Below are 26,859 nucleotides of genomic sequence, written 5' to 3' on the forward strand. Positions count from 1 at the left end.
TTTATTTTAGTTTAGTTTATTTGAATATCACACACATGCACACATACTACTCTAGCTTTTTTTCCAAAGCAAACAGATACACAAACCCAACCCCACTCCCACTCAACCCCAGCCTCCTTTTCCCTCCCCCGTCCTTTCATTTAAAACATGGATATAAAAGAGGAAGTTTTGTCTGCAGAGTCAGATTAAAAAAACAGCACATAGCTTTGCCATGGGGATTAACCATAAAGTAATTTTCAGCAAGCAATAGGTGTGACCTCATTCAACCAGGTGCTGCATGCGTGTGTGAGCGGGCCCGGGTGGGGAGAAGGGGTGGGCTGGCTGTGAACCTGAGGAAGGCTTGAACTGAACAAGTCATGAAAAGTAGCTGCAAATACTCGCTTCTCGGCTCTGCAGCAACTTATGATTGTCAGAGAGCCAGGCCATGATCCTGCAATGTGCCTTTAGTTCCCATTGATAGTTATGGGGAGCTGAGGGTGCTCAGCAGCCAGCAGCAGCAAGCTCTGATGCTCTTGGAGATTTTGCATAGTTACAATGACCCCTCCCTGTTGCCCAGAGGAAAAAGCTAAGTTGGATCATTGGAACACTAATCGCTTCTGCCCTGCTTTCTGGCTGGCAACAGTCATGCGACCGCTCTGTCCAGAGCATAGTCAGAAAAAAAAACCAACCCTGAAATATTACCCTGAGCAACAACAACAAAAAATTCCTGGTCCAGAAAAAAATAATGGAACCAAAATATATAAGCCAATTTTGTTTGCGGGGAGATGCGGGGGAGCCTACCTAAGACATCTAATCAATCTTCCATTAGTGGGATGGATTTTCCTTTTCTTTTTTAATTTGAAGCGGTGGCTGGGGGGGCCCGTTAATGGGCTGTCGAGCCTTTTTGCCATCGATTGGCAGCCAGCCCAGGGGAGGAGTGACTGGAAGTGGTTACAGTCTGAGGCATCTTTGGTGGCCACTGTGAGAGGAGTGGGTGGGACTCCGAGCTCTCCTTAGTGCAGAGGCGGTGTCCACCATGTGGTACCCACTGGACATTGGCAAGGGGGAGCCCAAGAGTGTCTCCATCGAGAGGCCAAGGACTGAGTGGCTCACAGAGACAGCGCTGCCCTTCCCGCTGGGGGAGGGGGGGAATGTCTGCAGATTAGGTGTGAGGCAGGTGGATGGAGGAGACAAAGCTTGGCCTGCCAGTTCCCAGGATGGCCCTGCCTTGTAGATAGAAAGAGCACTTCAGACTCCAACTTGGCACCTTTCACCAGCTCTACAAATTCATTCAGTGATGACTATGTGGTTGGGAGAGCAGGAAGCACATGCTATGATATGATGGAGGGGAAGGGCTCAGTGCACACCATAGCCAAGATCCCACCTTCCCCCAAGCACCTAGGAGAAGTAGAGCAATCTGTTCTGCAGGCAGAGGAGGGTGTTGCGAGACAGGGAATAAGAAATCTACAAGGGTTGTGCTTGTTACAGTTCTCCGGGGCGGCAGAGCTTTCAAGAGAAATATAAAACGGTCCTGGGACTGATTATGAGTTGGGAAAAGTCCTCATTTCCTCTAGCACCGACCACCCTATCCAGCCCCTCCAGAGATTAGAGCAGGAAGTTTAATATAGTAGCAGGTTCATATGTGAAAATTCTTGGTTGGTTCTCCACTCCCGGCACATCTGGCTTTTCCCATGGACAGCGGGATTCAAGGTGCCTCATTTGAAGTTACTCCGTTGCCTTTGTTGACGTAAAAGGGGCGGTGGTGTGACTGCAATGGAGAATTTGGGGCATGTGAATTAAGAGCAGGACTGTAGCTTGTAGTCTGTCCTTGACCTGCACAAAATTTGCACTGCCTCTACCATCTACGGTAATTAACCCTCCCGCATACCCCTTCCACTCAAACCATTACATATTAACAGTTCCAGCCATTCTTTTAGCAGACCGATACCACCCATTCCCCCTTTTTGGAAACTGGAGCCACTTGACATATTCATTGCAAACGTAGCCCTTATTCTCCAGCTGCACACAGACTTCGGGTGAGTTTTGTTCTGAGGCAGAGGGTCTACACCAAGTATCTGCATTAATTAAATCCCGCGTGAGCCCTCAAAATAGGACTTAGGGGGTGCATGTGTCTGCTGCCAGCCCTCTGGGCAGGGCTGAATTTCACCCTTTGATTTTTGTACGTAGCTACTCATTGTTCGGAACTAAAATTGTTGATGAACTAAAATTTGAATCTATAGGATGCTCACAAACGTTGACCTATGCACGATGTGTGATGGGTCAGCTAAACTGCATGGTGTGTTTCTACTCTCTGGCTGGATGATGCAAAGCCCTTAAACGTGACTGTAAGGAATAACCATTGTTAAATAACCAGTGCTGTTGTCTGTCCTTAAGTCCACATGTGAATATAGGTTTCTGTGTGAAAAACAGCCCAGCCCTTAAAAGTCCATGTAAACAAAACTCAGTTTGTGCAAATCTTCATGAATGATAAAGGGACAGGAACAAAGCTGAACTTGAGCATCTATTTTACAAACTTTCCCCCACTCTATTCATTGCTGCTTTCAGTTGTGCCACTTCCCATCAGCATCTAACCTAGTCATCCTGCTGTTACCGCCCGGATGATCTGGCCATGTTTATTCTTGGGGAGGGTGTGTTGCAAAAAACAACATTGACTGGAATGAGGGAGCTTGCAGTTCTTGAAAAACACAACAGCCATGTTATGGGTTAGTTGTGCTAGTTGGTTGCAACCTCTCAGACAAGATCTTCAACTCAGAGCCACCTGTACTGGTAAAATCTACCATGACTTCTCTGCTGTGCGTAGCTGCACCAGCTCAACAGGTCCTCTTAATTACCTCCTAGAATGCAGTGCATTGCTTATGGAAATTACCCAAATGCCTCTGCTCCCAACAATGTTGCTGGGCCCTGTGAGAGCCACTCCAAAAAATATGCTGATCCGGCCAGAGTTCTAAGGAGTCCCAAAGTGTCAAAACTAGTGCAGCCATGAATAGGCGATAAGCCAGCACAAGGGAAAAATGAGCGAATCAGCCTTTTCATGATTTAGATATCTCTGCTTAGCATTGGCCCAATGGGATAAAAGCAAAGAGAGCCTTGGTTTTGCTTCATCATGATATACTGACCTAGATCCAGATCGTATCTTGGGAAGGGTTGGGTAGATCTCTAAAAGGACTGGTTTGGGCTTATCTCTATTAATCATACCAATTAACATCACATACACTATGCAGTGATGAGCATGAGATGGATGGATGGACGTAACATGTCCATCCAGTCCCGCTGTTCAGCCCACACTTCTAATACCTGCTGTTCAATGCCCTCTCGTGTGTGAATTCCATTTGCTTTACAGCTCCAATTTCCAGCGTAATTAAAGAAAGAAGAAAAGCTCCCCTTTAAATAACTCTCTGCGGGCCGGCAGTTCTGGCCTCCTAGAGCATTGCAGTCTGTTGTATGAATTAATATTTACAGGCCTTTTAGAAGGTGGATTACTTAAATACATATTTAAGGCTATTTTAAAAGCCAGATTATTGGCCCAATAGACTGTAACAGCTCCTACAGAGCCACTGCAGTCCAGAGCGCATGTATCTATTTTGCAACTTTTTAGTGCTCATATATATTATCTGGATTGTTTGGTTCAGGTCTAGCTGGTGAATATAAGCTATAAAAATAAAATAGCCCCAACTACTATACGCATGAGAAAGAGATTCAAGTGTTTACAGGGGGGGAATCTACCCAGACTGTGGGATTAATAACAGGGCACTAGTAAGGGTGTGATTTGTGTTAATGGAACTGGACTGTCACAACAGGTCCATGCCCACTGTGGGGCTCACTCCTAGTAGATAGTAGATCTACCCTCAATCTTATCACTCCCAGATGGAACTGGAAACCCACTTCTCTAGCCTTGCTTCCCCCATTATTATAATGTGCTACAGCAGCAACTTCCTGGTCTCTCCTAACCTCCCCTACTGCAGGGATATCTCTTATGGGAACATTTTTCCCAGCATGCCTTTCTGGGTCTAGTCCTTTAAATTTTGCAGAGCCAAACAGCTGTCACCCTAAAGCAGGCATTTTCCAAGTGGCTGCTGCTTGCTGTATTCTTCTCCTCTAGCTGGTAAGTGCTCCTAACTCCTGGGATTTTTCCCTTTCTTATTCTTAAGGCAATGGCATGTTCTTACAAATGCATAACAATCATTAAAAGATAAACTTTCTTTTGGGAGGGGGAGAAAGAGTTCTTCATGCATTTAATTTAGATCTTGCAAGATGCTAAGGTATTTCAGTGCTAAGGGAGATAAAGGAACCAGGAGAGATAGGTTCAAGTAGGTTTTTATGTGATCACTTGTTTTGCTAAGGGCTTGTTAATCCAGTTTTTATTTTGGAATTAAATAAAATGGCCTTGCACCTTCTGTAGTCCAGTGTTTCTGATTCCTGTGAGTTGAGATATTTGGTGAGATATTTTTGTGAAGCCCTAGCTCCTGGAGTCAGGCAATTACTTAAGAATCTCTGCTTTTGTTTTGTTTTGTTTTTTAAGAAAAGTAAGCCTCTAGCCATCATGGTTGCAAGGAAATCTTGAAAACATGAAATATAAAGGCTCAAAAAGCAGAAGGCAAGTAAAAAGAACCAGCCCCAAAATGGACTATTTTTTAAATCTCTTGAGTTTTGGATGGCCTGGCTTGTGAGATTTGAACACATGGGATTGGTAATATTGGTAGTTGTTTAGACCAGGGGGAAATGGGTGCAAAACATGACCACATGGATCTAGGAGTGTTTTATGACCACTATGGAGTGGTATAAATGATTACATAAGGTAGGAAGTAGCAATGAATTGGGCCCACTTTCCATAAAGACTGATCCTTGATCAGTGCTACACCCCATCAGCCTTCAAGGCTCTGTGATCAGTATGTGAGGTGGTCTTACACTATGGTCTGTGGTGTGCAGACTCCACAGTATGTGTTTTCTAGGCACCATAGACCACCCTTATAATAGGTGACTCCCATGCAGTGAACAGTAATATTGCTGAGTCTAAGCCAGGGGTTCTCAAACTTTCGTACTGGTGACCCCTTTCACACAGTAATCCTCTGCGTGTGACCCCCCCCCTATACATTTAAAACACTTTTTAGTATATTTAACACCATTATAAATGCTGGAGGCAAAGAGGGGTTTGGGGTGGAGGCTGGCAGCTCGCGACCCCCCCACGTAATAACCTCACGACCACCTGAGGGGTCCCGATCCCCAGTTTGAGAAGCCCTGGTCTAAGCGACTGTGACAAAGTCTAGACTGGAGCAAATTTCTATGTAAAGCCCCCAAATTAAGATTTGAAATGGGGTTGGCCCAAAACCCTGCATCCAAACGTTTCTGAGCCATGGGCAGGTTTGGAATCTGATCTGAACCGTGCAACTCTGCCCATCTCTCAGTGACACAGAGTTGACTGAAAAATAAGAAATACGATCACTGGTGAAGCTTAGTTGCTGGACCTTCTCCAGATTCAAAACACCCCTATAACTCCCAAAGTCCAGGGTGCTCCCATAGCAGTTCCTTCTCTTGCCGGAGCCCCATAAGTGCACAAGTCCAGGTCTTATGACTCACCAGCATGGACTGCTTGGAGGATTTCCATGTCTGCGGCTGCACCTTTGTAGCTTGGTGTCTCACTATTGCAGGGTAAGCTGCGACAATACAAAATAGCTAGTTAGAAGCAGTGATGGGGTTATGATCTGGTCTGTGTAATACCCCTTCTTGCAAGCACCATCGCAAATTACAGAATTAGAAAATAGACATAGGTAGGAACCATATAGTCTACGACTGAAACGCGGCCACTTCTGGGGTGGATTGCAGCCCCTGTTAGAATGGTGGCACCACCATTCAACAGTTCAGGGGAAAGGAATGAAAAAATAACCTATCCAGTTAAAATGTCAGGGGAATTTATGGAGGCAGAATGTCATTAGCCAAATTAAAGTTAGGCCAAGATGCCAGGCTAATTACTCTAACTTTTACAAAGAATGCAAAGGGATCTTTAATTACTGCAAAAAATCAAGACCTTGGGTTTACAGCTTAGCTGAAAGATGGCATTCCAGCAACCCAAACCATAGCTTTTATCCTGAGCTCTCCCATTCATATATTGGCCAGGACTGACCCTGTTTAGCAGGAATTGATGCAATCGCAACTCTTGGCAGTAGCCAGTGAGGAGGAGAGGGTGAAACCCTGGGTCCAGTGAAGGCTGAAGCTAGGATTTCACCCTGAAAGTGCATGCGCCTCTGTTTTAATTGATGGGGATAACACTTTCTGTCAGTAGATCTCAAAGTATATCAGTACCACCGTTTTACAGATGGGGAAACTGAGGCACAGAGCATGGAAGTGACTTGCCCAAATTCACCCAGCAGGCCAGTGGCAAAGCCAGGAATTAGAAACCAGGTCTTTTGGGTCCCAGTCCAGTGCTTTATCTACTAAGCCACACTGCCTCCCACATTATTAAGTTAGTAAAGGTGTCTCCATTAGGATATTACAAGGAGGGGTCAATGAATGTCATTCACTAGACTCCCTCCCTCCCCCACACCACTGCCCAAATAACTTTTTTGCTTTCCATTCTCTCCCCACCCCCCAACAAATCACCGTAAACTGTTCATTAGATCTGACAACCCCAAAGTTTAGCAAAATCCTGCATTGCATTAAGCTACTCCCATAACCAAGCCAGAATGAGTGTTCGGGGGGTCACATGTGCCATTACTCCCGGCTGCCTTTCACAGGGGGAGCAACAGAGAATGGGATTAAACACCCCCCTCAGGTCAGTCACTACAGACTGACCCCTGAACGGTGGGGTGGAAGGGGCAGATAGGGAGAAGTATAAAGCTGCTAAATCCCCAAAGCCCCGTACCAGTCTTAGTGAAGAGGCTCCCGTCGGACTGTTTGCTGAAGTCACCAGGTGAACTTTGCCCTATCTGGGAGAACTGATATGGCATCTTAGTTCCATTGCCCACTGGAAAAGAGAAGAGCTTATGTTACTTCCTGATGTTGCCTTCCAGGGGCAAAAGTCCTTGTCTGTGTAATCATCAACCTGTAGAATGGCCTGGCACTTGCTGGGCGGAGGGACCTGAGCTCCCTGGGAATGCAAACAAAGGACTGATAATTACCCAACAGCTATCTTGTTTAGTTTTAACGGATTCTTAACGGCCAGAAACGAGAGGAGAAGGTGGTGCTCTGGGTTTTAAAAAGCTGCCTAGGGATCTGGCATCCCGACCTTCTTGGACTTTGAAAACCTCGGCAGGACCCAACAGAGGAAGGGGTAGGCCAGGGCTGCAAATGCGGGAGTAGGTATGAGGTAGCCAGGCCCAGTGAGAGAAGGTAGGCGTTAGCAGGGTGTTTGTATGGTCTCAAAGTTCTGCATAGGGAGGGAAGAGCCTTTTTGCCGAGAAACTGCCACGCACGTGTGATGCGGAATGGATGGTGCTGGCACCAGCCCCTAATAAACCAGTGTGCCACAAACTAGAATCATTAGGCAGACTCCAAGTTTACCAAAGCTCCTTCACCATCAGCCTTTGGGACCCTGGGCAATGCTCAGTGAAGTCATCAGGAGTCCTCACCAGGCCTTTGGATCAGGCCCTTCCTGCTGAGGGGAGTCTAATGGCAGAGCATGTGGTAAAAAGGAGACAATCCTGCTAGCCATGCGGGTCATACAGGAAGGGCTATGAGAGAATGTTACAGAGAAATGAAGAGAGACCTAAGGGGAAGGGCAAGTGTTTAGTCTGGTAGTGCCAAGGGACCAACCAAGAACAGGGCCCAATTGTGCTAGGTGCTGTACAAACATAGTCTGTGCCCCAAGCTTTCAATCTACACAAAACAGAGATGAGAGGAGAAGCATGGTCGTACGTAAGCCACAGGCCTGAGATTCAGGAGATCTGCATTCCGTTCCTGTGTCTGCCACAGACTGCCTGCATGACTTTGGTCAAGTCACTTCATCTCTTTATGCCTCGGTTCCCTATCTGTAAAATGGGAATAACAATATTTCCTACCTCCCTTTGTCTCTATTTGGATTATAAGGGGCAGGGACTCTCCCTAACTATGTTGAGCACAATGGGGCCCTGAACCTGATTGCAATGTAGATGATGATGATATAAACCAAATAGAAAAGGTTCAAATAGTGAGCTAGGGCTGCCCCAAAAGTGGCTAAAAGGGCAAGGGTGGAGAAACAAAGGAGGTGGAGGAGGTAGAAAATGGCGAGAAGCCCTGGCCCAGGTGGTAGGAATACCTTTCATTGAGAAAGCAGAGTTACCCATGCCAAGTGTCTCCTCTGTGTTTTGGAAGGAGGAATATTCCCACGCTCGGTTGTTGAAAGTGGCTGCAAGACAAGAGAATCCAGTTCAGCAATCCGCTCCTGATGACCCACACCTAGGCCTGTGCCCTGGTGTTGCTCCACTAACAGTCCTCCTGACAGACTTAGAATCAGAACCAGCACAGTACAGGTGAGGTTAAAGCAAGCCAGAGGGCTCGGTCTAAGTCGCACAAGAATTGTCCATCTGTTCTTTTCACAATGCCCTGGGTGGGAGAGGAAGGGCTGCTTCTCTCTCCCTCTTTCTAAGCGGTGTGAACAAAGCTCTGTCAGTGTAACAAAAAGTCATCATTAGTTACATTAAACTGCCCACTCATGCTTTTTCAGCATGATTATCTTGCAGAGATACCTGAAGAGCTGGGACTCCAAACATGAGACACGTGTAATAGGGAAAAGTTTCTTGCTTACACACACACACACACTCTCTTTCTCTCTCTCCCCACCTCCACCTCCACCTCCACCTCCACCGCCATAGACGGTTTCCCCAGCACTTGCTGCAGAGGTGTGGGTTTCCGTGGCGTACCTCTTCTCCAAGCTACCAGGCACCAAAGCCATATGCAAAGAGGAAAGGAGCCAGATCTCTGAAGTGCATCTGCTGCCACCCTGTGGGCTGCTCTCATTTTAGCACTTCCATTCATGTTCCTTTCACATGCTGTAGCCGCAGCGTCTGCACTGCTCCCTTGCAAAGCTCACCAGATACAGGGACAAGTAACCTCCCTGTTACAGCTTTTCAGTTGTGAGCAGGTGGTTTAAACAGAGAGCGAGCTGCCCCTTGCTAGATGAGCGGTTGAGATGGCCACAAATGACTGATTTGCAAATGAATCTGACTCCAATAACCTTTGACCACATCACACTCTAGTGTCCACTAGGATTACTTTGCAGTAGCTGGTATGGCAGCCTGTCGTGTATGGTACTGTGGGGCCATCAGATTAAGCACTGCACGCTTGCTTCCTTGTAGTACATCCTCTAGATAGACCTCTCACTGCTAATCTGCACATGCACTAAATCGTTTGCTTTACAGAGTGGTGTGTGTGGAACAGGCTGAGAGCCAGGAATTCCTGACTTCCAATTCTAGTGCTGACACTGACTTTGCTGTGTGACCTTGGGCAAGTCATTTCACCTTGCTTGGTTTCCGCACGTGGAGCATAACACCCATGCCACAGGGATCGTTGTGAGGATTTTTGAGTTAGTTACTGCTGCTAGAGCAGGGTTCTCAGACTGGGGGTTGGGGCCCTTCAGGGTGTTGCGAGGTTATTACAAGGGAGGTTGCGAGCTGTCAGCCTCCACCCCAAACCCCGCTTTGCATCCAGCATTTATCATGGTGTTAAATATATAAAACAGTGTTTTTAATGTATAAGGGGGCTCGCACTCAGAGGCTTGCTGTGTGAAAGGGGTCACCAGTACGAAAGTTTGAGAACTACCATACTAGAGGGCTCTGAAGCAGATGACTGTCTCTGTATATAGCAAGTGCTAAGGGGTTCCCTGTGGTTCCCAGTCACAAAAACCCTATTGGTAAAAACCTCCCTCTGAAAACTAATTGAGGAGAGTGCAAGGGCCCCAGCACTGCCACAAGAGGGGGTGTCTGTTCAAACCCAGGGGGAGATGCATTGAGATGGGTATTAAAGGAATGTACAGGTTTGATAACTTGCTGTGAAGTTATTCATTATTAGAAATAGTTGTTTGGGATCCAGCTCTCTTTCCTGTTTGTGAATCTTTTACGAACCAGTCTTGCTGTCTGCAAACAGCTTTACCATGTGTAACTCTTTGCTGAGATCTTTGGGCAAACAGTTTTCAACCCCCCGTGTCTTTTGGGAACTACTCACTTTCTGACTCTGTGCTGTTTGTTATTCTTCATAGTAGGTGATTTGTTGCCTAAATTACATGGTCTTGATTTTGTTCCCTCATTGGCTGATTAAAACAGCAAATGATTGAGAGCAAATACCAACTAAGGAGTAGCCTCGTTAGGGAACGAATCCCCTGTTCTCATGCCAATCGGGGCACTGTTAGGGCAGCAGCTGCTTCTCCTACAGTGTGTACATGCAAATAACAAACCAACAAGGGGTGGCTGAGGGCGTTGGTGTGAATTCCAACCATGGCTCTGTAGCATTCAGCCAGCTCTGTGCACTACTAACCTGTGCACTCCCATCTGGTTTATTAACGTGAATGACCCATTGACGTCAATGGGGCAGCTCTGAGTAGTCAACACTGCTCCCTGTAGCGTTTGTAGAATCCAGTCCATAATGTCTATTGCACTGTAATATGTCCACCTACTAATGCAGGGGATGGATAACATTGTGACCAATGGTATTCAGTGCAGTTCTCCATACGAGAGGCTCAGTCTATTCAGTGAGTGGAGCCGTGATATGCCCAATGTTCCCCAGGAATCCCTTGACACAGCTGGGAGTAGATCATCTCCTGAGCTTTCATACATGTTAGCAGGTTGAGGTAAAGAGCTCAATCTGCTAACTCATGTTAAATCTTCAGACTGCCCTGTCTTCACTAGGGTTTTGCCTCATGTTGGCTAAGACAAGGTCAGAGCACACATTTGTCTGAGGGAGACAAGCCCTGAGCCCTTCTGTGCTCTTCCGGGCTTTGCACTGAATGCTGTTAGCATTCAAAGCAAGTTACCCTGGGCAGCGTTTTGTCTGTTGCCCTGTTTCAGAGAGCGCAAAAATGTCTCAGTGTTTTTAGGCTAGACAGAGAACACGGGGTCAGATCCAGACCTGGCATGAACAGTATGAAGGGGCTGAATTTGCCCGATTCCAGGATGGTGATGTGAAAAGTAAGCGGTCAGAGGAAGCAAATTACAAGCCATACGTTGCACCTCTGAGTCATGTGCGCCCTGCTTTGTTTAGAGGCAGCCCGGCCGTGGACGGACAGAGAGCTTGAGAGAGAAGGGTCAGTCCGGTACCTTTTGGAGTCAGGAACATGGAGAATCTCTTCACGTTGTCAGGCTGGTTCCACTCGTAGTTATTGAGCATGTAGCGGTGATCACCTGGAGGAGCAGAGCAAAGTCTGGGTCAGCAGGAGGTAGGATTGGAAGCAGCAGAGGCGAGGGGTGGGTGGGATGGGGCAGGTCAGGTCAGGGCTTTCCCCTTTGGCCTTCCTCAGACCTTTAGGGAAAAACCATTTGGCCCTTGCAAGATGGATCCTTTGAAAACAGACTCCCTTAGTTGTGCAATTCCTGTCTAGGGCTCCTTGGAATGCCCTAGGAATGGGGTGAAGCGAGGGTGGCTGTACAGCACAAAGGTATCTAAGTGGACTTGACTCCAGGGTCACCGAGGCAGTCTCATCCCTTTTTGAAGTTAGTGGCAAAACTCCCATTAACTTCATTAGGCTCAGGATTGGAGCCGCTGTCGCAACAGGATCCCGCTGGAAAAGTTGTCTAATAAAGACCTGTCCCTGGCAGAATTTACATTAGCCCTTCCTCCCTGTCCTCTTTCCCTCTCCTCTTTCCTCCTGCCCCTCTGTTCAGAGTTGGCATCATTAATGCATCAAGGCTCGGTGCAGAAGGGTCTGTTGGTGAAAATGGGGTCTTAGACAATGCGCTCGTTTGCTATATCCGAGCCTCTCGGACTGCGTAGCAGCCTCCCCCTCCATCTCCACACGGACTGCGCTCCCAAGATCACTAGTGAGAAGATAGAGTAACCAATGTTTTGGGAAGCAGCAGTTCCTCATAGAAGAGGTAGAGGACTGAAAGGGGGGACTCAGCCACTCGATGAACCAGCACTAGAGATCCCCATGAATGTGTGACAAGAAGCATGGGGCTCGGTGTGACAAAATAAGAAAGTTCCCTACTAGCAGCTTCGTGGATGATTCCCAAAGAGCTGAGGGATGGACAGCAAGTGCCTCTCACTATTGCACAATTCTCCTTGGCATTACACGGATTGGACAGATAACGCTCGTTTGCTATATCCGAGCCTCTCTGACTGCATAGCAGCCTCCCCCTCCATCTCCTTCTGTCCTCTTTCCACACGGACTGCGCTCCCAAGATCACTAGTGAGAAGATAGAGTAACCATGGCTCAGGGGAATGGAACTGGAATCAAATCCTTTCACTGGTAGGTCAAAGTCTCCAACTCGGCTGCTACTGGTGACAGCTGAGAGTTGTTATCCACTAGCAGGCATCCAGGGAATGACATGCTAGTTTTGGGGTGCATTGGGACATGCCCATCAAATGTTCTCCAGATACTGCCTATCCATTTACAAACAAAGGGTCTGATCTGAAGTTCTTGGACGCCAACAGGAAGACTTCCCCTGAGTCAGGAGGGCTGTGGCTCTCACTCAGCGTGTCCACCATGATCACAGGGCAGCCTACTTGGGGATGAGTTGGGTCAGCTTATCTAGTCACGATGCCCCCATCTGCCGAGTATCCCGAGCATTGGAATAGGAGAGACCTCCTCTCCGCCCGCAGGCAAAACGCCTGAGAAAAAGCAGAGGAGCCTATGAGGGGGCTGCCCTAAAGCTGAACAGATTGTGTGAAACGAGTCAGTGGGTTCTAAGGCCCTGGCCCTTGCCCATGATAGCTGGCACTCTCTGAAGAGGGGAGTCAAAATCTGCTTGGGCCATGGAAACTGAATTCCAGCCCCATCTCTAGAGGCGGAAGCCTCAGATCATATTGGGTGGGTGAGGATGTTAGACATTTGGGTCAAGGCGTATTGACAGGGTGAGGAATTAAAATGCTCAGCTGGCTACTGAACCTGGGTAAATAAAGGACTTTGTTCTCCTGAGCTGTCAATCTGGCACCTTTTGCCAGCAAAGTATTAAGTTTATTGCTTGGATCTAACTGCACATGAGAAATGTACCGTCTGCGTTGAATTAATGAGTCCCCATACAGAAACCCCACTGATCAAGAAGGAGCAACACTTTACAGTAGCTGACATTTTATAACCCAACCTAAATTTATGTCCACCTGCTATCCATGAGCTATCATCAGCTGGCAGTCTCCGTCCTTGTGAGATTTCCCATCACCTCCAGTTTAACTCTCCCTATAGTAGTCAACCCCTTACCTAAGGGGATTCTAGCTACCAAGAGATCTGAACAGCTGAGTAAAATGCATTGCAGTCAGTTAGAAAGAGGCCCCCTACTAAACCCCTTGTTTAAAACAGCCACATCACAACTTTGGGGCTTGGGCATTTCCGTTGAGTGATCTGCTGCACTGGCCAGAAATGGAAACCACTTAAAGATTATGGATGTTTTCTCTTGGGTGCGTAGATGTGGGCTCAAGCGACTGAAATTCAGACCTGGATGTGGAATTGCAAACACCCCATTCTGTGAGGATTTTCAGATCAAGGGGTTTTAGTGTGGCTCATAACATGCAAAAAGTTGCCCTGGATTGCAAACAGCTCCGAGTTCTGGAACTGGTTTGGATGAGAAGTGTTGGGTCAGGCTTAGTTCTAAATGCACAAAATTGACCCTGTGCAAAGAGCCAACGCAAGGCTTACGTGCCGCTTACATCTGACTTCAGCCGTGTTGTGAGGCCTTGAGTGGCGTATGAGCCTTCTGCTAGCTCTCTGCAAAGAGGTGAATTTCACCCAATGTTTAGTTTGCTAATTGCATTGGTTTGACTCTTACGTTAGGGAATAGAGATGTGGTTTATTTGCTCTGATTTATTTTTGCCGTATTAAAACTCTCAGGATGCTGTTTGAATGTTCTGCCTCTTTGCAAGACTATTAAGCAGGCACCTGTTGTTATAACAACAAGCAGAGTCTCTTTGGAGACTGATATTAAACAGGTTTCACTCCACTAATATATTATTTCTCCCGGTGAAGTTTTTAAAGAATGAAAGATCAAATGGGTTGCAGGTGAGCTTGTTGGGTTGACTCAGGAAGTCTGTTAATTAAGGCCAATAAGTAATTGTAGAGTTATTTCCTTGCAGTCACTAGATAAAAACTCTGCCTTCTTTCAGTGTAACCGTGGCTTGCAGATATGAACGCTGGGAAGAGTTTTTTTGGATTACCTGAAATAACTTTTCCCAGCAGTCTGAACACCCTTGGACTTGTTAGCCAGATTCTAAGCAGTGTCCACTAAACTATTGGTAAAATGTTCTAAAGTGCCTGAGATTTGTGAAGGTATTTAAGCATTGCTACAAGCAGTGTTTCAAGGCCTAAGTCACAGATGGCGAAGTCCCATTCTGTGTTACACAGGAGGGCAGACTAGCTGATCACAGCGTTCCCTTCTGGCCTTAGAATTTAGGCTCTATGAATCTTCAGAAGTGACTCAGAAGCTTACGTCTGTTGACCTTTGAGCTCTGACCTGATCGCTGACTTTGTCTCACCTCCTTTGCTGGAGTTTGGGGAATGGGCTGGAAAATTTCAATGGGGAAAAAAAATAAGGTTAAAGTGTTTTTACAGGGAAATGCTGTGACCTGGAGATGGGGTTGACTCTGGATATGAATAGAAAGCAGAAAGGGGGAGGGCGGAGCAGCTCAGGGAAACACTACCGTTCTCCATGTGATTCCGCTCTATGAAGTTCCGGCTGAGGTCTGCCTTGCAGATCTTCTCCACGTGTCTCATGCAGACGTTCAGCAGATCATCCCGGAGGAGCCCCATCGACGGGCTCATGGTGTCCCCGTCCAGCAAGACGCTGTAAGTCGGGAGAGACGGTGGGGCGATATAGTTCCTCATCATTGCGCCAAATTCCTGCCAACCGGAAGGTGTGGAGGTTAAAGTACCGAGAGGCTAGGATGCAGGGGAGGCTAAGGAGAGATTGGGGTACAGGAGAGGTTAAATACAATGGAGATTAGGGCCTGAGGAGGTTGGGGGATGTTAAGTTTCATGAAAGGTATCAGGGTCAATCAGCTAAGATTGTGCATCGCTCCTAGGCAATACAGTATCATGTGAACTCCCTCTGATCATTGAAAGCCTTGGATAACCTGCTCAGTTAGTTGATTCCTGCTTATGTCAGGGGTATGTCTCCCAAAAACAGTCTCTAACATTTCACAGCAAGATTGTCAGCCAGTGTAAATTGACCCCGTTCTGTTATGCCTGTGGATCATCTGCCCATCAGAGGTATCCCTTTCTTAGTAGAAACAGGAGTGGAGGAAAGATGCAGCCTCAATTTACCTGCAGGAAAAGCACCGAGTCGCTGATCTGATGTATCTGCTCCCTGGTCTCCTTGTCCTCCTGCAGCAGCTTTGCCCTCTCTTCTAGCTCCTCCACGATTTCTTTTATGTTCTCCACTGCGGTCTCTTCCCTCTGGTCCAGGGCAGCCTTCACCTCATCCCGCTGCTTCTCCAGGTCGCGGACCAGCTCTTTGTAATGCTGATCCACGGTAGCTTTCTCGTTGGTGGTGAAGTTCTAGTGGGGGGATATAGAAGGCATGTGGCATGTGGCACTCGGACCAGGGACTCCAGCAATCCAACACAATCACAATGTATATTCAGGAGGCAGACACCCCTCCCCAGCACCTCCAGCTATTCCACACATGGGCAGGCCCCTTCATCCCATTAGGCAGCGTTTGTGCATGCAGATCCCCTAGCCTATCAAAATGCAAGCTGGAGAGGCTGAAATCCTAGGCTGTGTCTGGAGAAGTGTAGCAGGGAGACTTCTTAGATGGTAAGTTCTCTGGGCTAGGGACCCTGCCTGTGTTTGTGAAGCACCCAGCAGGGGCCCTGACCCTGGGTGGGATTTCTGGGTGCTACTGCAAAATAAAGATTCATCATTGTCACTTAAAGGGAGTCACTTACTTGGGACTGAGGCTTGGGGGGTGGCGGAGCATTCTCAGCAGCCAGCCCATGGGAGCAGAGATCCCTACTCGAAGGTCTGGCCACACTAGAAAAGTTACACTGGTATAACTCTGTTTGCTAGGGTCGTGTTCTACCAGCATGGCTATAGCAGTATTACTTCTAGTGTGTATGCTGTTATACTGAGATAGCTTATATACACTGCACTAAGATGCACCCGTATAAACACGTTTGTACTGGCATGAATATGTCCACACTTGGAGGGTTTTTGCCATGTTAACTATGCCAGTGTAGTGACGGTAGCAAACATTTCTAGTGTAGACAAACCTATGTCCCTTGGACCTTCAAGAGAGTCCTAGGTTCTGAAGTGACACTTGAAAATAGGACCTGGGCTCCTAAGTCACTTAGGCCCAGGTCCTCAATAGTATTTTGGTGCCTAATTCCTACTGAAACCAATGGAATTACCTAAATACCTTTGAGGATTGGTCCTTTGGCCCTTTTGAAATTATGTCCCAGAATGACCAAGGATGGTCAGGCCTAGGCTTTCTAGCTTGGCTTCCCAAAATAATATTAAAGGAAGAAAGAAAACCAAGGTACATCTGTGGAAGGATTGAGAGAAGGCAGGATTTCTCGTTGACTGTATGTACTTTGTTGGGCCTGCTGTCCAGGTAGGGTGTGAATTATGTTGACCGATATTTACGTTGGTCCCCTCCTATGAATGTAGATTTACCAGTATAAAGGTGCCTATACCAGTATAGCTTATTCCCTTTCCCATACAGAAATAAGCTTTAGTAGTGTAAGGCACCTTTCTATTGGTGTAACTTGATCCGTATTGCGGGGGCTGAATCATTTTAATTATGCCAGTATGGCTGAGGCAACCCAACCTTCGTGTACAGATGAGCCTTTGGTGATGATTTCTGGATAGCTGGATGGAGAGAGAGCACCAGTAACCCCAGGCAAGGAGGTAACAAGGATAGTCATCTAGCAAGTCCATCTTGTGCATGTTTGGTCTCCTGCAGGGTGTGTCATGTGAGAACTGCAGCGGACACCATTCTCCCAGACTTAGAATGAGTGTGGCTGATCAGGTGATAAGAGAGGAGTGGAGGGAGGGAGAAATGAGTGTGATGTGAGAATATGAACGGGAGAATCGGAGCATGGGAAAAGGGGGGGAGGTGAAAGGGGCAGGAAAGTGTGAAAAACAAGGGAAAGCATGTGGGTGAGAAGGGGAAAGTTGGGGATAGCCAAAGAGTATGTCCCATCCTCACCTTGATGCGATCCTTCTCCTTTTGCCACTTATCCACTTCATCTTCTACCTCTATGATCTTCAGCTGCAGCTGCTCTTTCTGCAGTGAGAGCTCGGCCTGTGGGAGGGAGGAGAGGGGGAGACCTGTGAAATCGAGCAGCGTATGGCCTACTTCAAAGAGAATTTCTGCTTTTACTTATGCATTTGGCCCTGAACCATAATGGCTGGGAGCTACAGGCTCCTGGCACCACTTCAATGGATATCATACGCTGGCAGCTGGAAAAGAGCCCAATGTCTTCAGTTGGGTCAAGAGATGTGGCTCCCTAAGCAAAGGAAGCAGCAGAATCTCCTGCTTGGGAAGGGTGGGATTGCAAATGGTACTGCTTTTAATCATGCTGGAGTCACTAGCTGGAGGGCAAAGAGGCTTGTTTCAAAATTCAGCTGGGTATGAAATGAAGGGCCCAACCCAGGGCGTGTTTGTGCAGCAGTAGCAGTTTCCATGTAATTATGGAATGACGTTTGATTAGTGTTGCAACCGGGGATGACGCCCCCAGCAGGAATTCTGTTTAGACAGGACTGTGGATTAATGTGCTCTGAGTCTTGGGTTTTAATGTTCTGATAGAGCTGGGTGAAGGCAGCAAAAAAAAAAGGGTGGGGGATGACTGGAAACATTTGCTTGGTCTAAATCAGCAACTTTGCTTTGATACCTTCATGAGCCCTTTTTATTGGCTTCCCACGAACATTTGTAAAACTGATTTATTTGTCAATGAGGATGTTCATATCAAGAGAGAGAGCCCGAATACCTATGCAATTGCGGGTTGTGTAACTCATCTCTCAGTGTTTGCCGTGTTTCCCTACACATTCTGCCCTCAAAGGGTGAGGATGGCCTGGTTCCCACCTCGAGAGCCTAGCTCAGGTTGTAGCGATACATATCTTTAGCTCTGGCGGTCCCTGGTCCAATCGCTGGGCTCAGCCAAGACGGGTGGCTATCATCTTTGCACAGCACAGTGAATTGTGTCAGGAGAATTTGCGTGACTATTTCAAGGTCTTCCACTTCGGGGTAATAAGGCTGGGTTTACACTGTAATTGTAACTAGGTCAGGGAATCTGGATATAATGCTGGTTTGCGTACAATATGATTCAGTTGTGCCGTATCCCATATTTAAGCTAAAGCTAGTTTCAAAGATCCAAAGTACCTTTAACTCTCGCTGGCTCCACTGGCAGCTGGGGTCACTCACTGTGTGTGTAACCCACTCTGTCCCTGTTTATGGGGTACTTGGGCCACACCGAGGCGATTGAGCTGCTACAGCTGTGGCTAACAGAAGTAGGTCATCTAGCTCCTTTTAGCAATTTCAGCCACATTGTAAGTAGGTTCCCTATCTTAATTATAGCTGGAGTGTAAGTAGGGTCTAAAGGTTTCAGTCATCCAGTCGGGTAGTGGAAAGAGTACCATGCGACTTAAGAGATTAGCTGCACAACATGAATAATGCACACAGCAGAAAGTCAGCCAAACAAGCGCAACCAAGCTCAAGCCAAGGAAATCTATCTACTAGGTTCTTATACTTGTGCCCATCACCATGGTATCAGAGTGCCAGCTTGAGCAAACTGCAGCAGCTTTTGAGACCCATTGGTTCAAATTGTCCCTCTTTAATAAGTCCCTATTTATCAGGGAAAACATAATTTGCCAGGTTTTTTCCTATTGCCCCATCAAAAAAAAAAAAATCCAGCCACTCCAATATAACTCAGTGAAGTTAAAAGTTGCATCCCCGTTTCTCCCACCAAATCTCGCTCGGAACAATCTTTGCATGTTGGTATCTGTGATCCTCTAAACCATTTTACGGTTCCTAGGTCCGGGAAGGCCCCTTTGGGCTGTTGGACTTTGACTACCCACATAGAGCCATATCCCAGAGTTCCAGGTGTACAGAGGTGGCTGGGGAAAGGATGCATCTGGGGCTTGTTCACCGACTAGCTCCAGCTAACGTACAATGAGAGGAAGAAGGAAGGTGGATTGGCCTCAGGAAAAGATATTATGACAATGGGGTGGGGGGAATATTGATGTATCTAAGATAGAGGAGATTTTGCTGGACCTCAGAGCTGGAAGGTGAAGGGATGAGACTTAATTCCTTGATTTGTGTTTAGGGAATAGGTTACCTGGAGCAGCCTATGCTGGAACAGCTCCTGACCACGTAGCAGTCTTCCTGAAGGCTTTCTTTCTCTCCTTCATGCTGTGCAATGTCATATAGAGGGCACAGTCAACCATTAGTGCAGAGGTGGAACGCCATGGGATGCGAACCCTTTGGATCCAAGCCCCCATTATCCTCTAATAGCCAGCCCAAATTCAGAAATGAAACTGAACAGCAAGGGGTTTTCACAGACAACCAGGCCTGTGGGGTTACCTTCTGGTGGCACTGAATGGTTAGTCAAGGAAAGAGTTGGATTACGAAGGTGGTTTTCTCGTAAGGGTTACTGGTATCATTTTCAGGAACAAGATCTTGGTGGTGTGGCTGGAAAGCAAGTGACAGTGCGGAGGGGTTTAGGTCTGCAGAGCATTGGGGCTTTCTTTGGAATGGATCGACTCTTTCTGGAGGGAAGGGGACTGAACAGAGAGCACTGTCAGGAGAACTGAAGCTGATGGATGGATGGTGGTGGTGATGATCCTGAATTTTGATGGTACTTTTTGTGAAAATGGATCCCTATAGGATTCCCCCAATTATTACTAGCTCACTGTATAAGTTATAATTATCCCTGCCTCCAGCACTGAAATGCAGCTGCCTCTGGGGTGGAATGAGGCAGCTGTTTTAACAAGAAACACTTCTCTGGAGGGTGACCAGATGTCCCGATTTTATAGGGACAGTCCTGATTTTTGGGTCTTTTTCTTATATAGGCTCCTATTACCCCCCTCCACCCTCACCCTGATCTTTCACACTTGCCGTCTGGTCACCCTACTCCTCTATGATTTAGAGCAAGAATACCATTTTTGGTGTAAATCACAGAGGCAATTTAGGTAGCCAGAATCTAAATATTTTAGTTATCCACACCAGATATGGCACCAGGGCCAAGGGCAGATGGGAAAGCTTACGAAGACGCCAGCAAAAGACAAGGAAGGTGCAGATTAAATCAAGTGGATTGGTAGCAGGGGGAGGAGGGTGGTAACTGAAGCAAATTAGAGTACTTTGTGGAGAGGTAATTTATAAAAAGGATGGAAGATGCAAAACCTTTTTTCACAGAAAAGAACAGGGAAAATAATCTAAATGTAAGCTTGGAGGTAGAAGGGGAAAAGAAGGAAATTTGAATACAGCATAACTAGTGACAAGAGAATTAAAAGATCTGAAGACAAAGGTCCCAATTCATTAGTGGGTAAGAACATCAGAACGGCCATACTGGGTCACACAATTGTCCGTCTAGCCCAGTGTCCTGTCTTCTGACAGTGACAGATGCTTCAGAGGGAATGGACCAGAACTGGACAATTTATCGAGTGATCCATCCTCTGTCGTGCACTCCCAGCTTCTGGCAAGCAGAGATGTAGGGACACCCAGAGCATGGGGTTGAGTCCCTCGCTATCTTGGCTAATGCCATTGATGAACCTATTCCCCATGAGCTCATCCAATTCTTTTTCGAACCCAGTTATGGGTCTGAACATATCCAGAGGGTTTGGGCAAAGGTGCCTCTTGGCTGCCTTTTTTTCTGGGGCTACCTGGGAGGCCGGTTGAGCATCCAGTGCAGATTAAAGCACTCAGGGCTGGCCTAAATTCCACTCAGCTGCTTGTGGCCCAAAGAGGCTATTTTGGCAGCTGGGAATAGCCAGAACACAGTGATGCTCCAGCCACCCCCACACCAATGCATAGGAACAGCCTTACAGGAGGGATTTTTAGGGTCTCATAGAGACATTGTGCCAGCTCCACACTACTTAGGGAAAATTTCCCTGTGATGGGAGGCTTCCCCAAGGTCCAGCTCTATTGACTTTGCTCTCAGACTGCTCAACTTTTTCCAATAGTTTAAGAACCAAACAGTGGGGGGATTGGGTCAAGCTTTCCCTCTCATAATGGTCTGTGGAATGCAAAGGTTGGAGAACCCCTGCTCAGGTTACTCCAGGTCTCATCTACAGTGGTGGATTTGGCCCTGTGACTATAACTGCACCAGCACAAAATCTTAATGGAGAAGCAAAGTTGCTGTAAGCAATGATTTGCAGCAGTGCAGCTTACCCAGCCTTCAGGTTGGCAATAACACCAGTGCAAGATGTGCTGCCCTCGAATAGAGTGTCTGCATTAGGATCACATCTAGGATAGCAGCAAAACTTCTTCAGTGGCTGAAACCTCCAGTGTACACCAGGTCTCATAGACAAGCCAAACCAAAACCTCCCCTTACATCAATGGGGGAGTGGGGGGGGGGAAACGCCTCCATTGTGTATATCAGTGACTGTTTGCTCTATAGCAGACAGCCTGTAACAATACAGAAAGGGCACTGAGTGGAAGCACCCCAGACCATCGGAATAAACAGTCAACTTCAAAGCCTTGTTCGCTCCATTTAAAGCCACTTTGTTGAAATGAGCAACGCCCAGTTCCAGTCACTTGAATGTCAGTTTTCAACCACTTCATTAAACCTGCTGTACAATGTAAACTTTTCCTTAAAGGGAAAAGAGAGAAAAAAATCAAAGCACTCTCCACTAGATCTGATCTGACATGCAGAGTATTAAGGCTAGGGATGGACGGTAATGCAGTGTTATTTACAGATCGGTGGTGGTTGGGTATTTCCGATACTTCCTCGTTTGAAAACAGGCCTGCAAAACTGGTTGTGAACCGAGTGTCTCTTTTTAAAATGCCGGGTGTCATCTGTGCTGCAGAATTCTCTTGGCGAATCAGTTTTGTGTGTGTGCATTTGCTATCAGCAGCCACCATTTGCCGACATTTTGTACTGCTTTCTTAGCTTTATGATTTGTTGCTTTTTCAACAGCCTGGCCCTGAGGATGTGTTACTGTCTGTTTAAATCTGTAGCAGGAAACTAACCAGGAAGGGTGCCTTGGGAAGGATTTAAGTGGATACTCTGCAGTGTAGCAGAGGGAAAGACAAGGAGAGGCAGGATGGTTCGGTGGGTGGAATGCTATCCAGGAGACCAGCGTTCAATTCCCTGCTCCACCCCAGACTTGCCTGTGTGATTTTTGGGCAAGTCACTTTGTCTGTCTGGCTGCCGCAGTTTCCCATCTGTAAAATGGGGATAATAACATTGCCCTACCTCGCAGGGGCGGTGTGAGGGTAAATGTATTAAAAAGATTGTGAGGTGCTCAGACCCTATGGTCAGGGGATTGTATAAGTACCTACGATAGGGAGAACACAGTTTGGTATGTGACAGGTTGGTGCATCTTACCGTGTTCTCAGGCATTCAAAGCAATCAATAGGATCAAGTATAACAAGAAAGAAAAATAATGTTGCTGCAAGAGTCCCATATATTTGGGCTAAATCTCAATGGATTCCAAGGAAGGAGAATCCCTACAGATTTCCTTTGTTGTCAGATGATGAGCAGCAGAAGGACCTGATTGTATGTGGGAAGTTTCTGACTCCAGTTTGTGGTGGCCTTTTAATTCAAGTTAATTAGCTTCCACCACTCACAAGCCATTATAAATGCTAATGTAGATACTCTCCCATGTTCCTTCCTCATTATGGTTCAGCCTAGAGTGAATTAACCAGCACCAGAAACAAATGAACAACTACAGTTAAACTAATTGATTTCCAATTAATTCAAGTTACAACATGGCCAAAACCTGTAGTCTAGAAAACCCTTGTGCACATGTGTGATTCATATGGATAAACCCCTAAATCCTTTAGGCTTAGCAGCAGTGGAAATAACACAGTTCAGGGATGTATTTGAAGCCCTGCTTGAGTTCCCCGGGGGCTCAGCCGTGGCACTAATGAGAGCCAAATAAATAGACAAAGACAGATATGAGAAATCAAATAACATCACTTAAGTCCTGGGGGCGGGAGGAGGCTATCTTTGTGCTGCCCAGTTGTGGTCATTTGCTTACAATCAGGATATACTAGGTTCATCAAGCAACAGGGAGGATTCAGGGCTGCTGGGAGACCTGAGTTGATCAGAAGAACTAGAGAGAACACGGCGGACAGTGTTTTAAGGCAGAGAACAGAGATTAAGCGGGGACCTCCCTGAGATTAGACATGATGTTAAAGGGAACAGAGGCGATGCAGATGCTACAAGGCATCAAATGTAACAACGAGGCATGAAATTAACCTGCAGACTGTGAAAGACCTTCAGGGATTTAGATGGGATTTCTTTATATAGAGAGTTGCTGAGATATGAGCAAACCATCATTTAGGCTGGTTTTAAAAAGCAGCTAGATGAGGACAATGTTACAAGCAAGACTGCAAACTGTGTAGGAGAGGATGGAGATTAGACAGACTTCCCTGCTGCCCTTCTTCACTATTAACATATCAGATCATTCTAGATTCCCTGGAAATCCCTCTTGCATGCACTTAACTGAAAAGGGTAGGCCGTTTCCTTCTGCTCGGCCTTGGGAAGAGTTAAACCAGTTCTCTGTATTTAGTGTCACTGAAGAATTCTCAGCCGCTCTGTCCATATTGGCATTTGTATTTTCCTGTTCACCATGGTATCTGAGTAGCTTCCCAATCCTCAAAGGAAGGATGGGTTTGCACTTAAGGCACAGGAATGAGATCTGGGTTCATTTCCTGACACTTTCCTTTGTGACCTTGGGCAAGTCACTTGATCTTTCTGTGCCTCAAGTCCCCATGTGTAAAATGGGGATAATCGGCCTTTTTCTGTCATATCTATTTCAATTGGAAGGTCTCTGGGCAGGGACTAGCCCATACAGCACCTAGCACAATGGGGCCCTGACCTCAGTCCCATACCTCTGTAGTAACCGTACCGCATCCACTCAGCAAACAGACTGAACAAAGGGGGGAAGAATTGAACTCACAACCCTGGGTTTAGCAGGCAAGTGCTCAATCTTTAGCCCTTATTTTAGTGAGGCTACTACACTCTCTTGCAGACTCCCTCTCAAATAGGATTCCAGCCATGCAAGCTTCTGTACACGTGAACAGCTCAGTGATAACACTTTGCATTTACTAGGCAGTTTTTGTCCCAACAAAGGGCGGGCCAGCATTATTGTCATCTCCACGGGGGAAAAAACAGCCCCAGGGAGGTTCAGACCAACCTTTTCAAAAGTGACCACTGATTTTTGTGTTTTTGAGGACCACCACTTTTGGGTCCCCAACTGGAGATACCTTGAACCTGAACTAGGTTTGTGTACCGAAAAATTGAGGCATTCAAAATTTGAGGTTGCTCTTAAAAAAAATTGGGTCCTAAATGATTTGCTCAAGGTCACACGGTGAGCTAGGGGCACAGCAGGGACTAGAACCCAGGTTGCCCCACACCCATCCCCAAGATCAGTGTGTTAAATTATATCAGCGCCTTACTAATGTAATCCAACGTCCGTTCCAGTGCTTCACCCCCAGAGTAAGTAGCATTATACCTAGACATTCTTTGGGGTGGGGGGAGTTGCAGGGCGGAACAGAATGGGAGCTATCCACTATTTAGAGGAGTGGAAAGAATGATGGGAACAGGCAGTGGGGAGCGTTACCTCTTTCCCCGATTTCTCAACATCCACCGTCACTGTGGTGTGGTTCTTGTGCTCCTGGAACATGCAGAGGTAGCAGATGCACATCTGGTCTGTCTGGCAGAACAGCTCCATGGTCTTGCCATGCAGCGGGCACTTCCTGGCTTCAAAGTCCTTGATGGGGGCCAGCAGCTGGTGATCCCGGAAAGCAGCCCCCTCCAGATGGGGCTTGAGGTGCAGCTCACAGAAGGAAGCCTGGCACACCAGGCAGGACTTCACCGCCTTCTGCTTGTTATCGATGCAGGAGTCGCACAGGACCTCCTCCAGCTTCACCGGGGGTCTCAACCCGGGCACTCTGTTGGCCGTGTTGTAGCTAGGTCTCTTCAGGTCCCCTGTCTCCACCAGAGGGAGTGAGGGCTTCTTCAGGTCCCCTATCTGCCCACCTGAGTACAATGACCTCCTTCCCTCTCCTTCACTGGAGAAGAAGGTCTTTTTTGACTCTGCAAAGAAGAGCGGTTTCCTCAAGTCCCCTTTGTCTACAAAGGAGATGGGGGGCCGACTCACATCCCCAAGCTGCACCCCAGGGTATGATGGCTTCTTCCCGTCCCCTGAATCCATGCTGAAGTAGGTTGACTTCTTCTCGTCCGACTCCACAAACTGGATGATCGGCCTCTTCCAGTCAGTCCCCGAGTAGATGGAGCTCTTCAGTTTCCCCGTCTCCAGAGAAGGACTGCCGGTGCTTTGGGCACCTTCCTTCTCACCCCCACTGGGACTGCTGGACTTCTTCAGCTCCTCTCCATCTTTCTTAGGGGGGGAAGGACAAGTCACATCATCTTGGTTCCCAGCCACGCCATTGGTCCTTGCGGCACACCCTGTTTCCATTGTGCAGAGGGACGATTTGGCCTTTCTGTACCCTTGCTCCTTTCTCAACCCTCTTGGCAGGGAGTAGATCTTCTGTCCAACTGCTCTTCTCTGCAGAGCAGGCAACCTTGCTGGTGGTTGGGTCAGCAAGGAGTGGAGGCGGAATGCAGGAAAGCCTCTGCCTAAATGACACACCTTGAACTGCTGGGAGGTGGAGAACACCAGAACTATGCTGGGTAGAGCCAGAGAGAGAGAGATGTTACAAAGGGATCAGAAGCCACAGCTGTGCGATTAATTATACAAGGCAGCCCACACCCAGAACATTCTTGCCTAACCAGGTTTTGGGAGGAAGGGTTGTTTATATCCTTTTTTTAAAAAAAAAATAATAATAATTTTGATTAAGATGCAGCAACCGGTTCTGCAGCTTGTTTCGAAAATAATGACTTTCTTGCCATCAGGAGCTGAGCTTTACCTCCTTTCAGATGTAGGCAGGGCTAGAGAGTGTGAGGTCAATGACATCGGTTTCACTGAGTTTCTCTCACGTACTTGCATGAAATATTTGCACACAAAATACGGTTGAAATTAAAATGAATACGGTGAATAAAATGTGTTGTATATAAGATGGCATCTCCCTAGGATTTAAGGTGACGAGTACAGGTAGGGGAGAAAATTAATGGCTCATACTAGGTATAAATGATCCCTGTATCTTTATCTATTTAGATTTTGATCTCATATAAACTCCATGCCATGGGGCATGCATCAAGAGCTTTAGGCAGCTCTGCCATGCATTTAAAAAAGAGAACAACGTGGGAGATACAAAGGAAAAATCAATCAGAAGCTCAAAAAAGCTGACTTTTTCTCAGCTTACCACATATCATGTGATCACCAGTCATGTGACCAGTACAACTTTAACCCCCTTTATACCCCAACATACTTTCACACTGGACAGGAATCAAACTCTCATCTGCCTAGGCCTCTACCAGCAGCGGGCCTCAAAGCTGAATAAGTGACTATTTCAGCGCTTGCTTGGCAGAGCTAGGGGAGGCCAAACATAGTGTTTTCTGTGAACGTTTTTTGAAAAAGATAAGAAAAAAAAATTCTGAGTTTTTCCCGTAGAACCTTTGACCTTTTTGTCCAAATGAAATGAAAGAATCTGGGAGGTTGGGGTTTTGTTTTCTTCTCTTTAT

The 26,859-nt window shown here is 46.9% G+C and overlaps 1 protein-coding gene across 2 annotated transcripts; it reads right to left on the reverse strand.

Moving 5' to 3' along the window:
* Positions 1–26,025, reverse strand: TRIM29 (tripartite motif containing 29). Of its 2 annotated transcripts, none has more exons than XM_044997381.1 (9): positions 24,836–26,025; positions 17,256–17,351; positions 15,371–15,604; positions 14,749–14,947; positions 11,220–11,303; positions 8,252–8,317; positions 6,857–6,958; positions 5,575–5,651; positions 1–1,747 (listed from the first exon to the last, which is right to left on the reverse strand). In XM_044997381.1, the coding sequence occupies exons 1-9, from the start codon at positions 25,691–25,693 to the stop codon at positions 1,685–1,687; spliced, it is 1,779 nt and encodes a 592-aa protein (XP_044853316.1). In that variant the 5' UTR covers positions 25,694–26,025; the 3' UTR covers positions 1–1,684. The 2 variants fall into 2 exon arrangements, with proteins under 2 accessions (XP_044853316.1, XP_044853315.1); XM_044997380.1 differs by having other exon boundaries at positions 8,228–8,317.
* Positions 26,026–26,859: the final 834 nt, after the last annotated feature.

The sequence above is a fragment of the Mauremys mutica genome, chromosome 22, assembly GCF_020497125.1.
Source record: "Mauremys mutica isolate MM-2020 ecotype Southern chromosome 22, ASM2049712v1, whole genome shotgun sequence".
Lineage (NCBI taxonomy): Eukaryota > Metazoa > Chordata > Testudines > Geoemydidae > Mauremys > Mauremys mutica.